This window comes from Giraffa tippelskirchi, chromosome 10, assembly GCF_054371585.1.
Source record: "Giraffa tippelskirchi isolate mGirTip1 chromosome 10, T2T-mGirTip1v1.2.pri, whole genome shotgun sequence".
NCBI lineage: Eukaryota > Metazoa > Chordata > Mammalia > Artiodactyla > Giraffidae > Giraffa > Giraffa tippelskirchi.
In genome coordinates, this window is record NC_137284.1 from 24,952,121 (window position 1) to 24,968,551 (window position 16,431).

General features: G+C 39.2%; 1 protein-coding gene and 1 long non-coding RNA gene across 6 annotated transcripts in view; one reads left to right on the plus strand and one right to left on the minus strand.

Annotated features, from left to right (window-relative positions):
• Positions 1-16,431, plus strand: part of NELL1 (neural EGFL like 1) — a 987,615-nt gene that overhangs the window by 931,901 nt on the left and 39,283 nt on the right. For all 3 annotated transcript variants that reach the window (XM_081533742.1, XM_081533741.1, XM_081533740.1), the window contains one exon: positions 10,903-11,096. In XM_081533742.1, coding sequence (XP_081389868.1) covers positions 10,903-11,096 — 194 coding nt within the window. The remainder of the gene's footprint in view (positions 1-10,902; positions 11,097-16,431) is intronic.
• LOC145523457 (uncharacterized) overlaps positions 1-16,431 on the minus strand; it is a 245,234-nt gene that overhangs the window by 8,606 nt on the left and 220,197 nt on the right. Inside the window, exon 6 of one of the 3 annotated variants that reach the window (XR_014066574.1) lies at positions 11,553-11,955. The exons of 1 other annotated variant lie outside the window; for it this stretch is intronic. This is a non-coding gene — a long non-coding RNA (uncharacterized LOC145523457). Of the gene's footprint in view, positions 1-11,552; positions 11,956-16,431 lie in introns of those variants that run through there. One more of the 3 variants, XR_014066570.1, reaches the window with a different exon arrangement.

The window sequence follows — 16,431 nt, forward strand, 5'->3', positions numbered from 1 at the left end:
GAAAAACACAGAACGACAAATTCAAAATAAACAGAACTTGCCTCTCAAAAGTCTAGGGCAGGGTGGTTTCAAGTTGCCTACTCTTTGCCTTATTTTTCCCTTGACTCTCCCAAAAGCCCTCTAGGTCTTTCCAGAGAATATGCCTTCAAAACAGGAAGCCCAATCTATTTTTACCAATAAGTTTATTTGGAGAAGAAATATGAAGAGAGAAAGAAGATTCAAGAGAAGGACTCATCCAAGAAAAGACACGTGACATCACCCTAAGATTTATTTATAGTGTGTTAGTCTTCTCTGTGGATATTGCTCTTCTTGGCATGGTGGCCCAGGTTGTTGTCCTAGGTCAATGTAACTCTCCCTTCACTGGAACAAAGCTTTTAGAAGAGCTTTCACCCCTCCCTGGAAGTCATGCATGCATGCTCAGCTGTGTCCCACTTTTTGTGACACCATGAACTGTAGCCCGCCAGGCTCCTCTGTCCATGGCTCCTCTGTCCATGGGATTTCCCAGGCAAAAATACTGAAGTGGGTTGCCATTTCCCCTCCAGGGGATTTTCCCAACCCAGGGATCGAACCCAGGTCTCTTATATCTCCTGCTACCGCTTAGCCATCAGGGAAGACTTCCTAGAAGGCAGGGTCCATAATAAAGAGAGGGGTGAAAGGAGAAGTAAGAGACATGGATGGTCTTTGAATTCTTAGGGGCCATAGCCTGAGTCTCTTATATAGATGAGACCTGGTTGAGAACTGTACTATTTACAATGGTTTTTGACCATTGATTTCTTTGTAAGTTTCAGGATGTTTCTGATGGTAAATGAAATTGATTTGTAACCTCTCGGTGCCTAAGGCTTTTTCTTGGCATAGAAGAGATAAGAAATTATTTCTCATCTGTCAGCTTTCTTGAGAGAATGATTTGTTAAAGTCGAGAGTTAGTTTTGGTTTTCACCCTGGCTGGATTCCCCATGCATATTTGTCACTAAGGGGAACATTGCCAAGGCTTCAATGAAACAGGAAAACCATGCTGTTCCCTTCATTATTTTTTCTCTTCAGCACCTGCTTGCGAATGTTCATTAAGAGAGGCAAGGGATATTTCAATAAATAGTAAATGTCCAAGAAAATGATTTAATTCTAAGAAATCCCTTTTTTTAACCCTGAAACTGGGTTCTTCCATTCATTTCATCCTGTTCTCCATCTGTCACCAGTCATATTCTAACACTGGAGTTACAAGCTCAGTCCTATGAAGGTGAAAAGTAACCATATAAAGAAAGATGAAAATGGATAAGAGCATAGAAAGTATTTTACACAAATCCTATACTTTATTAAAGAGAACACTGAGGCCCCCAAAGGACGAGGGTTGTTCGATCAGATTCAAATGTAACACCTGTGTGTGCACATTTAAGTAGATGAAAGACAGTCTAAAAGGTGCTGTGGAAAACACAAAGATAAGACCAGAATATTACTTCTGAATGAATAAGGAAGATAGAAAAGTATGTTCCCAGCTAATCATACATGGTAACATAAAGGACATAGAAGTAACATAAAAGTAAAGTGCAAGCAGTTTATTCTTTTCAGTTGAGGGTGAAATTTTGTTAAGGAGATTAAGCCACACAATGAATATAACAATAGAATGTATACAGACCAGTGTTGGGCATTTTAGTAATCCGTAAAAACATCACCGTTCTACTTCTGGCATCAAATGCAGCTCTAGCACAACCCACCCTCCCACCTAGCAGCAGATGTGTAAAAACATATAACTCTAGGTTTGTCAGCATCAATACTGTAGCCTCTCTATGCAGTAAAATTCTCTTTGGTTAGTAAGTATTTCAATAGTTAGAGATTTTTTATTTATTCTCTCCACTGGTCAGAATTGTATTGATTTTAAACAGATGTAATCACTAGTGAAAGAAGCAGGACTTGTTCATGGCAGAAAGCAGGCTGCTTGGGTTAATTTAGGTTACTTTGCTTGTATTCTACTCTTGATTTCCTACCTAGAAGGAACTGTTTTCTTCATCTGCAGTAAAACACCCAAATTTGTACACTCTATAAAAAAAAAAAAAAATGTAGTCAGTGACCATGGGAAGTATATAGAGTGTCAGAAAATGATATTCTTTTGTTATTAGTCACTTCAGTTCAGTTACTCAGTCATGTCCAACTCTTTGCAACCCCATGAACCACAGCACTCCAGGCCTCCCTATCCATCACCAACTGCTGGAGTCCACACAAACCCATGTCCGTTGAGTCAGTGACGCCATCCAGCCATCTCATCCTCTATCATCCTCTTCTCCTCCTGCCCTCAATCTTTCCCAGAATCAGGGCCTTTTCCAATGAGTCAGCTCTTCGCATCAGGTGGCCAAAGTATTGGAGTTTCAGCTTCAACATCAGTCCTTCCAATGAACATCCAGGGCTGATCTCCTTTAGGATGGGCTGGTTGGATCTCCTTGCAGTCCAAGGGACTCTCAAGAGTCTTCTCCAATACCACAGTTCAAAAGCATCAATTCTTCTGCGCTCAGCTTTCTTTGTAGTCCAACTCTCACATCCATACATGACTACTGGAAAAACCATAACCTTGACTAGACAGATCTTTGTTGGCAAAGTAATGTCTCTGCTTTTTAATATGCCGTCTAGGTTGGTAATAACTTTCCTTTCAAGGAGTAAGCGTCTTTTAATTTCATGGCTGCAATCGCCATCTGCAGTGATTTTGGAGCCCCCCCAAAATAAAGTCAGCCACTGTTTCTACTGTTTCCCCATCTATCTGCCATGAAGTGATGGGACCAGATGTCATGATCTTTGTTTTCTGAATGTTGAGCTTTAAGCCAACTTTTTCACTCTCCTCTTTCACTTTCATCAAGAGGCTCTTTAGTTCTTCTTCACTTTCTGCCATAAGGGTGGTGTCATCTGCATATCTGAGGTTATTGATATTTCTCCCGGCAATCTTGATTCCAGCTTGTGCTTCCTCCAGGCCAGTGTTTCTCATGATGTACTCTGCATATAAGTTAAATAAGCAGGGTGATAATATACAGCCTTGACGTACTCCTTTTCCTATTTGGAACCAGTCTGTTTTTCCATGTCCAGTTCTAACTGTTGCTTCCTGACCTGCATACAGGTTTCTCAGGAGGCAGGTCAGGTGGTCTGGTATTCCTATCTCTTTCAGAATTTTCCACAGTTTATTGTGATCCACACAGTCAAAGGCTTTGGCATAGTCAATAAAGCAGAAATAGATGTTTTTCTGGAACTCTCTTGCTTTTTCAATGATCCATCGGATTTTGGCAATTTGATCTCTGGTTCCTCTGCCTTTTCTAAAACCAGCTTGAACATCTGGAATTTCACAGTTCACATATTGCTGAAGCCTGGCTTGGAGAATTTTGAGCATTACTTTACTAGCGTGTGAGATGAGTGAGTGGAATTGTGCGGTAGTTTGAGCATTCTTTGGCATTGCCTTTCTTTGGGATTGGAATGAAAACTGACCTTTACCAGTCCTGTGGCCACTGCTGAGTTTTCCAAATTTTCTGGCATATTGAGTGTAGCACTTTCACAGCATCATCTTTTAGGATTTGAAATAGCTCAACTGGAATTCCATCACCTCCACTAGCTTTTTTCATGGTGATGCTTCCTAAGGCCCACTGACTTCACATTCCAGGATATCTGGCTCTAGGTGAGTGTGAGTGATCACACCATCATGATTATCTGGGTCATGAAGATCTTTTTTGTTTAGTCACCTAATACAACACATTTTTGATTAGGGCCCAGAAAGAATTTGGAATGCTAGCATTTCTGGGTTTGGCTGGCCAAAGTACTGATCAATTCTATGAGAATTTATGTGAGAATTCAGAATTCAAGTAGAAATTCCTCAGTAAACAGATGAAGGTATGAACTCGCTGTATAGTAAGAGCTCAGGATTATTAGGCTAGTGGAATCCATAACATGAGATAAACTCCAGGAGAGAAAAATAATAATACAAAGAAGGACAACAATAGCAGCTAGTCATTTCTGAACAATTACTAAATGGTAAGCATTGTATTACATGCTTACTCAAATTACCAGATTATCCTAGGGTGTATTTTTTTACCCACACTTTTCAAATGATGAGACCAAGGCTCAGAGATGTTAGGTAAATTTTCCAGGTGTTGGGTAAATAAATTGTAGGGATGGAGTGGGGTGCAGGTGGCTTATTTGTCCCCATTTGCCTAGAACTTTCCCAGTTTTATCACCAAAAGTCACCTATCTCAGGGACAGCGCCCACCTCCAGTCCCAAGCAAACTGGGAACAACAGATCATGTAAACTTGCACCCACCGATGCTGAATTTCAAAGCTTAAGCTTTAAATTGGTTATCTTATACTGCTTCCACTGAGAAGAAAGAGAACAGATGACCAGAGATGGAACTTTGGAAAATGGTAATAACTTTAAAAATGGGAAAAGACTATAAGGTTCATACTTACAGAGCTGTGTCCTTTGCCCATTTTATCCCCAGTCTCTAATACTATGTCTAGGACAGAGGAGATCCTCAACATATATGTGTAATTAGTTAAATGATTAACGACTGATTATTAGTGATTGGATGAATGAAGAGGTAAGAGGATGAATAAGGCAACATCATATCCCACAAAGATCAAGGAGAGAGCTCAAATTAAAATAATCAATAACGATATTTAAGTAAAGAGCAATGCTTTTGCAGACAAATGGTCATGGGAACCTTCAGGTTTAGGCTTTGAAGAGGTTCACATGGAAGCTTGCTGCTGGTTGTAAACACTAGGAATAAGACCTAGATTTAGAAAAGAATGAGTCACAACATGTGTTCTTTTCCTCTCTTCATAGAGTCAGCTCAGTTAAAGGAAAAGAGGGAGACTCGTTAGAGAATAACGCGATTACACACTGAGCAATAAGAAATACCACAGTGACAGTATTTTTTTTCCTAACTCAAGAAAGGTTAGAGGCTGGAACTATAAAGATTGAAGAGTTAACATTAGAGGGACATTGGGAGTTCTTCAGAGACACATACTGCTGCTGCTGCTGCTGCTAAGTCACTTCAGTCGTGTCCGACTCTGTGCAACCCCATAGACGGTAGCCCACCAGGCTCCTCTGTCCCTGGGATTCTCCAGGCAAGAATACTGGAGTGGGTTGCCATTTCCTCCTCCAGTGCATGAAAGTAAAAAGTGAAAGTGAAGTCGCTCAGTCGTGTCTGACTCTTCGCAACCCCATGGGCTGCAGCCTACCAGGCTCCTGCGTCCATGGGGTTTCCCAGGCAAGAGTACTAGAGTGGGGTGCCATTGCCTTCTCCAAGAGACACATGATAGCATCTCAAATAGGTGAAATTGTAGCTCACTGATTTCTTCTTTCTGTCTTTACTTTTCAGGCTGAACACCTCATGTTTTGTTCAACTGACATGAGTTTGAGCCCATTGCTATGCTGGTGTATCTCTTCTGATGTGTTCCGAGTATGTCAGCCCCACTCTTAGTAGTCTGAGCTCTATGGGGAATGTGTTATCAAAGTATGATGTGACTGGCACACAGAACACGGCTGTCACTTATCTTGTCTGGGCCTGAAGCTTCCTATGCTTAAATCTCACTAGGCTTATATTTTGCAAGCCATCTCAGACCTCAGATTTCCTCAGTTTTCTTCCCTTATTTTTCCGATGTGCAGTGCGTACATTTTTCCCTGTAGCTTTCTCTCTGCCACTACAAGAGAAGCAATGCTGCTTTAGCTATGGGAGAGGCTTCAGCGCTCTATCATGTCTATCACTAATCAACCCTTAAGCTCTGTTCTCATTTCCAAACTACTAATGTCTGGTAATGATTTCCAAGTCAGAACACACACAGCTGGATATTGAAACCTCAGGTTAAATTTTGTTTTCTGACACATCACCTGTTTGGAGTTTGAAAGTAAGTCAAAATGTGTTGCAGAAGTTATTCAAGGAAGAAGATGGGGTAATGACAAAGGTCATTCCTCTGACTTAATGCTACCAAACCACTGGAAAAAATATTTCCCTTGATCTCTGAAATCAACTTGTAGAAGTTTCAGCTCCTGAGGCAGGTACCATTATAGTTGTTATACAATTAAAACTTCCACAGAGCCTTTTTTTTTTTTTTTTTTGGAAAGCTAGGAAAATTGTTTGGGGCTAGGTTAGGATTGGTTGGATTGCTACTGATATAAACATCTCTGAATAGTATTTTTTTTTTCAAGTGCAAGAAACATAAGAACTTCAAATTAAAGAACAAAGCAGACTGTCTAGGCACAACTAGATTTTTTAAAGCAAAATTGAGTACAATAATAACAACAACTTTCTGAAACTGTCAATGCAGGAAAATTAGTTCTAACGTAAGCTTAGCCATGGGATTTTATTGAAAATGTCCTCACACTAGCATGGAGCATTTTAAATAATGAATTTACAGGGAGAAACAAAAGGAAATCACAGACAGACATTACTTAGAATAAGAAAAAAAAAACAAGTACATTTTAATGATTATAGATTTGTGTATGGAATATTTTTCCTGATTTTTGTTTCATTGTCTCTTTGTCATTGGAGGCCTATCTGATGATTTGGTTAAGTATCATGGGTGACTGTCTTTGTGTTTGCTCAGCAGAGAACAACAGTTGCAATATGTAAATAGGGTGCCTCTTTCCTTTGGATGCCTTGGGATATGTATAATAGATTAAGTTGGCTTTGTGCAGAGCAAACAGGTCTGTATTACCAAGAATATGAATAATGTCAGTTTCCATAATTGCTAACATCTGGCTTTCCATAAATCTGTTAAATTGCATGGAAGCAGAATTAGATTTCTGTGTCATAAGTAAAGCAATTACATGGAACTCTGTAGGCAATATGGTCCTATATTCAACTGTGAAATCCTTTCATTCTGGAGCAGCAAAAGCAAATCCAGATTTTGCACCCTGTTTTTATTGTGCACCCCTAGGTGTGTTCATCTTTTTGCTCAGGTTTAATTTACGAGAGGAAAACACTGCCAATATGTTTGTAACTTTCTTAAATGCAAAATAACCAAATGTTAAAAAAGCATGTTATAGCTGGGCATTAATTGCCAATTTAGAGAGTATTTTTGAGGAGACCATAAGTTAAAGATCCTTTTGTTGCCATTGTGGATCTGTTGAAATTAATCTTCCGGACAGTTCCTGGGGTGATTTGTTGATGGGTCTTTCTCTGCCATTGATCCCTTAAGCATTTAACAGGAAACTGGGATATGGAGGGAGGAGGAAAGGTGGCTTTCCTCCTATTTCAGCGTGGTTACTGCTCTCAGTATTTATTGTATTTTGAACTAGACCCAAGAGCTTTCCCAGATGAAAAGTCAACAATAAGATGTGTTCCCTGAAGAGAAGGGTTGTGGCTATGCCTCATGCTTATTGAACACCCCAAAGACTAACTTTTGGCAAAGCAGTCTTTTATAGTTGTATTGGTCTGTAAAATTCCTGGATTTAGGTAAGTTAAATGGGCTTCCCAGGTGGTACAGTTGTAAAGAATTTGACTGCCAATGTAGGAGATGCAGGTTCAATCCCTGTGTTGGAAAGATCCCCTGGAGGAGGAAATGGCAACCCACTCCAGTATTCTCGCCTGGAAGTTAAATAAATACATTACACATCCAAAGTATATTCTTTTGCACTTCGTAATGAAAAAAAGGAAAAAGATTTAGTTCTTGCCCTCAATGAGCTCACCATCTACCTATGGAGCCATGGATATATTAAACATATAACTCCCAAGAGATGAATGTAAGGATACAGAGCAAGGTACAGAGAAACTAAAAAACCAGTAGTGACTGTTTTGCAGAATGAGGGATGGTGATGCTTGGTCTTGATTTTGAAGAATGCATGGGAGTCAAGATAGCACCCAGGAAGGGAAATGCTTACCTTTTCAATTAATTTACACCCCACCCATTCCATGTAGGCTAAGAAACAGAGATAAGGAGGGGCGGGGGAGGACTCCCATAATTAGAAAAGGCATGTTCCAAGGCACAGGCAGAGGAAACATCATGGCCTCTTTGTGGGTCACCCAGACCAGATAGGAGGCTAATGCAATAGTCCTGGTGAGAAATATGAAAGTCAGAATTGAGTTCAAAGAAGCCTGAGTTTTATTTTTATGATTATATAGGTGATGAGCCACCTAGCTAGCTAGCTAGCTATCATCAGTTTACTCTCTATCTGTATCTCCAGACCTACAAACCAGATTATAAATGTGATAAGAGAAGTATAAGACACTGTTGTGTTACTTTCAGAAAAAATATAGGAGTGAGAATAATGCAAAAAATATCACTTTAGTATTGTTCAAAGATAGCATATATCTAAACAGTAAACCATGTACCACCAACTATCATTGCAATGAGTGTTCAGAGAGGGTGAATAATCACTCTAAACTGTAATCATATTGGAAGATACTTAACTGAGGAGGTAGGGCTTGAAGTTGGTCTTAATCATTTATATTCACTAAATAAACAAATATTTTTGAGTACTTATTATGTTATCTATGTTTTTACCTTCAAAAGACTATAGAGTAGGTGGGTATGGTTTTATACAGTTGATAATTGAAGGTCAGAAAGACTAAATAATGTGACCAAGGAGACACAGTGTAGTGTACAAAATGACCAGTACATAATAAGCACCAATTAATTGGAAGAGTTTGGTTTCAAACACGTGTGACCTGACTCCTGCATTCATTGCTACTTTTTTGTTGGGAAGGATTACAGAAAAAAGACTGGGAAGATGAGCTAGGCTTCTAGGCAGGAGCGCCATAGGGTCATATGTGTTACCCAGGAGTAATGAAGAAGTAATTAAGGTCTGCTGTAGTTGACTTGGAATATAGATAGCATAATTTAGGATCATTTCCACAGATGTCAGAGGAGGAATAATTATTCATTAAGTCAATGTTTTGACTGAGGCTACAATTGGTAGAACAAAGATAAAAGAATAAATCTTATAATGAACTAGCTTCCAGGAATATTATTGGAATTCCTTAACATCTTCCACTTTGTACTGTGGCTATAAAGCCAAGTTTTATACCATTATAGTGCATATACTCAGTAAGGGAAGATGGGTCATTGTTTCTCATTGTTATTAAAGTCACTATAGTTTTAAAATTCTAGCAAACTAATTATACCATATTCTCTGAATTTCAACTAAAAATGCTGAAGAGGGACCATGCAAGATTTTATCCTTGAAAAAGAATTGCAATGTCTAGAGGGCAAATTAGTTGAAAGTAGATAAAACCACAGACTATTCTAGTATGCTTAAAGAAGACTTTAGGCATTGAGTTGGCACAGTTTAGTGGAAAGAACTGTAGTATACCTTTTGAAAGACCCAACACAGTCTTTGCTCTAACAGATACCAGCTGTGTGACCACTTAGCCATCTCTGTAACAACTTAGTTCTTCTTTTGTAGAATAAAAATAACTATTTCCATCCTGCAATTATATGACATGACTTGTGAAAAAGAACTCTGAAAAACTTTGATATATGTATATACACACACACACACATAAAATAATAGCAGTAAAGTTGATTTTATGTCTCTGAGCACTTTTTTACTTTGCGTACTTAAGGGGGAAATGCCATTTATAATTACTTTTTTGTGTGCAACTTAGTTCCATAATTCTTGAAAAAATGCCTACAATTAAGATGGATTGTAGTGTGAAGTGTGAGTTAATTTATACTGTTATTCTCACCTGCAGTAGGAGTCAAGCCTACCAATTAGTAGCCTACCACCAGTTTTATATATACTGCTGTGCTCCTCATCACTTTCATGGGGACAGTGTCTTTAAGTCACTGTCAACATTTATAGCACCATTGTGCAAAAACCCTGGTGCAGAGCAGGCTTTTGGTAAAAATATGTTGAAATTAACATTGTCATCTGAAAGATATTTGAAGAGCTTGGCAGTAGATTAGTCAATGGAGAAGACAGATGACCTGACAAATGGCTAATGTTTTCAAATACAAATACTTTAAAGACTGTCATAAGAAAAATCAAGTGGACTTTCCTTGAGTGATTTCAGAACTGGTACCTAAGTAGAAGTCACTAAATAATATATTTTATTTCAATTTAAGGAAGACATTTCTGAAAGAGTTATTCAAAGATGGAATTTGCTGGCTTGTGAAGTAATAGGTTCAGGAAAAGTACTCCAACCAGGGATGGATAGCTATGTGCTTGAGATGCTAAGGTCACCAGAGCTCTGAATGTCAAGGAGGGCTACTGGATTTACGTTTTTCTTCCATACTTGACTGTCAATGAAAAACAGCAAAATATACGGTGTCTTTCATCAGAATTCATGCCATACCCCAACTGTAGCCTCAAGATGTTTTCTTGTGTGAGTAAAACTGCTGCTAGTCATTAAGGTGGTGAGTTTTTGATTAGGCAAGGCATCCTCTAAGAATTATTTCCTTTTCTTTCAACGTTGGCTCCAGGATCTGGGGGCAGCCTAATTGGCTCAGGATTGCTCTCATTCTTCACTTGTTCCTACTCCGAGGCTTATCTATTCACTCCTTTCCTAAACGACCCAGATCTCCATGGGGTGTCTCTACACTGTTAATGAATTAGCAGTATTTATTGCCTCTGGATGGTATAGTTCGTGAAGATCTCCTAAAACTAGTTCAGGATTGCTACTGAATAATTCAATAATTAGAGCCTGACAGCTATGGGTTTGAGTCCCAGACTGACCACTTATTAACCATACGACAGTGGGCATGCTATTTAATTTACAGGAGCCTCAGCTCCATCATTTCCCAACTAGAGATAAGATTAGATTGTCCTACACAGAGCTACTTTGCAGAGTAAAGGAGATAATGCACCTAAACAGCTTAGCACAGTACTTGACACAAAGCAAACGCTTGATGATGTTAACTAGTGCTACAGTCAGTGATTATGACTTTCTAATAATCATCCTGGCTAGAGTCTAAAGCTCCCTGCTTTCTCTGTTGCAGACATTGATGAATGTGCCTTAAGAACCCATACCTGTTGGAATGATTCTGCCTGCATCAACCTGGCAGGGGGCTTCGACTGCCTCTGTCCCTCCGGGCCCTCCTGCTCCGGTGACTGCCCCCATGAAGGCGGGCTGAAGCGCAACGGGCAGGTGTGGACTCTGAAAGAAGACAGGTGTTCTGTCTGTTCCTGCAAGGTGAGGCTGGTGTGGTGCAGTGGAAACTGTCACTGTTCTTTCTGTCCTTCCTCCTCTGCTCTCCCTCCCCATCTATTTCCACCCCTGGTTGTTGATTCATGGGTCTCCTGTAGTTCCTGAAAAGGATTCAGTCCTAATCCCTACTACTGCTAATGATGATGCTGGGTGGCAGGCAGACATGCTGGGAATGAGGTGAGGTGTAAGGTTGCAAAGAGACTGGTGAATACATGCGGAGCAGGGCAGAGAAGCCAGTGAGCCCTCCTACTGAGAGCCGGAAGTGCCTTTAAGGTTGGTTGGGTGAGAGCTTTAATGAGCCCTCATCTCCTACTTTTACAGTCTTGATGATTAAAACTTCTCTTTCCCCGAAATGATCACCTGCGTGAACTTGCTCACTCTTCTGGTGACATCATCCAGAAAAGCAAGGCTCAGAGGCTTGTAGTGGCCAGAGACAGGTGAACCTCTGACACATTCTGAACACATGACAATGATAGTATGAGGCTGTCTGGTAAATGATGTCTTTTCGTTGTGCTCAGTGCTGGGTAATTCCTTACATTAAGTTGTTTGGAAGTGAGTTCAATGCTTATGAAAACAAAATTCTGTCATCGACTAGCTTTGCTTTATGCTTTGCAAAATGGGCCTATTAAAGTGTTTGATTCCCTTGTGCTTTATTTCTTCTTTTGTTGATCTTGCCTATTCAGTTTCCTTTGATATTACTTTTTCTGTAGCTCTTACATTGTATTTTTATGTCTGTTTGGATGAGACTGTTTAATCTTTGGCTTTATGGGCATGGGAACTGTGAGAAGTTACTTGCTTAGTAGCCTTGTAGAGAGCTGGTCTCCTGATAAATTCAGCATGCTCCCTGGAAACAGAGTAGAAATGAACCTTGAAAAGTCACCCAATTGGTTCACCTGCCTTCAAGTCTGTCACACCTCTAGACCTGGAGGCACATATTTAGGAAAGCTGTATTACTAAGTGTTTAGATCATTACTCCATAACGGCCATTTTTCCTTGTATATAAACAATTTTGTTGTTGTTTAGTAGGTAGGTCATGTCCAACTCTTTGAGACCCCATGGACTGTAGTCCACCAGGCTCCTCTGTCCATGGGATTTTTCCCAGCAAGAATACTGGAGTGGTTTGTCATTTCCTTCTCCAGTGTATATAAACCTAGTTCCCCATATTTAGACTTAGGTCCATTGCTCCCAGTCATTAAGCACCTCCTATATGCCAAGCATCCTATAATTTTTTATTAGTCATGTATTGTTCAATAGGTTACAAATACTTTTATTTATTTTTTTTTGGTTACAGATACTTCTAGTGTGTTACATTTGTCTTTTTCCCTAGCACATTAAAATTATTTATTTTAATCAAAATCTGTAATCTTTTTTACAGCTTTTTATTTTGTATTGGAGTATACCTGATTAACAATGTTGTGATAGTTTCAAGTACACAGCAAAACAACTCAGCCATACATGTATCCTTTCTCCCCTAAACTCCCATCCTATCCAGGCTGCCACACAACACTGGGCAGAGTTCCCTGTACTATATAGTGTGTCATTATCGGTTATTTATTTTAAATATACCATTATGTACATATTGATCCTAAATTCCTTAATATCCCTTTCCATAACCCTTTCCTGCTGGTAACCATAAGTTCATTCTCTAAGTCTGTGAGTCTGTTTCTGTTTTGTAAATAAGTTCATATGTATCATTTCTTTTTAGATTCCACATATAAGGGATAGCATATGATATTTCTCTTTGATTTACTTCACTTGGTATGATAATCTCTAGGTCCATTCATGTTGCTGCAAATAGCATTATTTCATTCTTTTTAATGGCTGAGTCATACTCCATTGTATGTTAAGTACCACATCCTTTTTATTCATTCCTCTATCAATGGACATTTAGGTCCAAGCATCCTTTAATTTACAAACAGCATTCCATTTAATATAGCATGACTCTGAAAAACAAAGAAACTGAGTTTCTAAGTTTTAAGGCAAGTAATGTGCACTTAATATCACAAGATATAAATTTGTAAGCTGGGATTTGAAGTTTACTTGTTTGCTCCAAATCTTAGTTTTCTCATTGTGCTACATGTCCTGTAACTCTATATATGACATCTGTTGATATTTATAAAACTAATTAAGTAATCAGTCAACCCAACTGGATTGAGCTCAATGCTCAACTCACTACTATTTTTTTTTAAATAAATTTATTTATTTTAGTTGGGGGCTAATTACAATATTGTAGTGGTTTTTGTCATACTTTGACATGAATTAGCCCTGGGTTTACATGTGTTCCCCATCCTGAACCCCCTTCCCACCTCCCTCCCCATCCCATCCCTCTGGGTCATCCCATTGCCCCAGCCCTGAACATTTGTCTCGTGCATCAAACCTGGAATGGTGTTCTGTTTCACATATGATAATATACATGTTTCAATGCTATTCTCTCAGAAAGTCCCACCCTCACCTTCTCCCTCAGAGTCCATAAGACAGTTCTGTGCATCTGTGTCTCTTATCCTGTCTCGCAGATAGGGTTATCGTTACCATCTATCAAATTCCATATATATGCATTAGTATACTGTATTGGTGTTTTTCTTTCTGGCTTACTTCACTCTGTATAATGGGCTCCAGTTTCATCCATCTCAATAGAACTGATTCAAATGTATTATTTTTAATGGCTGAGTAATATTCCATTGTGTATATATACCACAGCTTCCTTATCCATTTGTCTGCTGATGGACATCTAGGTTGCTTCCATGGCCTGGCTATTATAAACAGTGCGGTGATGAACATTGGGGTACACGTGTCTCTTTCAATTCTGGTTTCCTCGGTGTGTATGCCCAGCAGTGGGATTGCTGGGTCGTATGGCAGTTCTATTCCCAGTTTTTTAAGGAATCTCCACACTGTTCTCCATAGTGGCTGTACTAGTTTGCAATCCCACCAACAGTGTAAGAGGGTTCCCTTTTCTCCACACCCTCTCCAGCATTTATTGCTTGTAGACTTTTGGATAGCAGCCATTCTGACTGGTGTGAAATGGTACCTCATTGTGGTTTTGATTTGCATTTCTCTAATAATGAGTGATGTTAAGCATCTTTTCATGTGTTTGTTAGCCATCTGAATGTCTTCTTTGGAGAAATGTCTGTTTAGTTCTTTGGCCCATTTTTTGATTGGGTCGTTTATTTTTCTGGAATTCAGCTGCAGGAGTTGCTTGTATATTTTTGAGATTAATTGTTTGTCTGTTGCTTCATTTGCTATTATTTTCTCCCATTCTGAAGGCTGTCTTTTCACCTTGCTTATAGTTTCCTTTGTTGTGCAAAAGCTTTTAATTTTAATTAGGCCCCATTTGTTTATTTGTGCTTTTATTTCCAATATTCTGGGAGGTGGGTCACGGAGGATCCTGCTGTGGTTTATGTCAGAGAGTGTTTTGCCTATGTTTTCCTCTGGTCTTATGTTTAGATCTTTAATCCATTTTGAGTTTATTTTTGTGTATGGTGTTAGAAAGTGTTCTAGTTTCATTCTTTTACAAGTGGTTGACCAGTTTTCACAGCACCGCTTGTTAAGGAGATTGTCTTTTCTCCATTGTATATTCTTGCCTCCTTTGTCAAAGATAAGGTCCAAAGATAAGGTGCGTGGATTTATCTCTGGGCTTTCTATTTTGTTCCATTGATCTATATTTCTATCTTTGTGCCAGTGCCATACTGTCTTGATGACTGAACTCACTACTATTTTAATGACTATGTAAGGACATTCCCTCAAGCAGTCTTCAGGTTATTAAGTACAATATTTAAGCATGTGGCACTGACTCAGAGCAAAAGTTTTTGAGAGACAGAAAAGCTTGTTTTGGGTTAGAGTGGCTGAGAAAGGCTTATGGGAGAGGTTGGCAATTAGGTCTCCATTCAGCCAGCAAAATGAAGATGAATTCCTTTACTAATTCTATTCTAGAAAATATTGCTTTACCTAACCTTTGTGGAGGCTTAAAACCTGGCCCCATACTATTTTTAAGGCTTTCTATATCCCTGATACCTAGAACAGGCAAGGGATTTTAGTTGAGTCTTGACCAATATGAAACCAAAATTTATTTTTCAGTTGTTGTTTTATTAAAGTCCATGATAAAGCAGGGCACTTACCAATCATTAAAATTTTTCCAAAACCTCATTAATTGGCTGTGCTAATAATCCAACAGACTGAGTTGATTTATGCTACTCTGACTCCTAAAGTATCTATGACAACTTCTGGGAATTAGACTGACATTGCCACAGGAAAGTAACAAACCCTGTCATCTTATTTTTTTAATATAATGTGTCTCCACTATCCCTCCTTTATGCACAAAGTACTGAGCAGAGTTCATTACATAAGTCTTTTTTTTTTTTTTAATTTTATAAATTTATTTATTTTAGTTGGGGGCTAATTACTTTACAATATTGTAATAGTTTTTGCCATACATTGACATGAATCAGCCATGGGTTTACATGTGTTCCCCTTCCTGGACCCCCCACCCACCTCCCTCCCCATCCCATCCCTCTGGGTCATCCCATTGCCCCGGCCCTGAGCCCTTGTCTCATGCATCGAACATGGAATGGTGTTCTGTTTCACATATGATAATATACATGTTTCAATGCTATTCTCCCAGAACGTCCCACCCTCACCTTCTCCCTCAGAGTCCATAAAATTGTTCTGTGCATCTGTGTCTCTTATTCTGTCTCGCATATAGGGTTATCGTTACCATCTTTCAAATTCCATATATATGCATTAGTATACTGTATTGTTGTTTTTCTTTCTGGCTTACTTCACTCTGTATAATGGGCTCCAGTTTCATCCATCTCAGTAGAACCGATTCAAATGTATTTTTTTTAATGGCTGAGTAATATTCCATTGTGTATATGTACCACAGCTTCCTTATCCATTCGTCTGCTGAAGGACATCTAGGTTGCTTCCATGTCCTGGCTATTGTAAACAGTGCTGCGATGAACATTGGGGTACACGCGTCTCTTTCAATTCTGGTTTCCTCGGTGTATATGCCCAGCAGTGGGATGGCTGGGTCATATGGCAGTTCTATTCCCAGTTTTTTAAGGAATCTCCACACTGTTCTCCATAGTGGCTGTACTAGTTTGCATTCCCACCAACAGTGTAAGAGGGTTCCCTTTTCTGCACACCCTCTCCAGCATTTATTGCTTGTAGACTTTTGGATAGCAGCCATTCTGACTGGTGTGAAATGATACCTCATTGTGGTTTTGATTTGCATTTCTCTAATAATGAGGGATGTTGAGCATCTTTTCATGTGTTTGTTAGCCATCTGTATGTCTTCTTTGGAGAAATGTCTGTTTAGTTCTTTGGC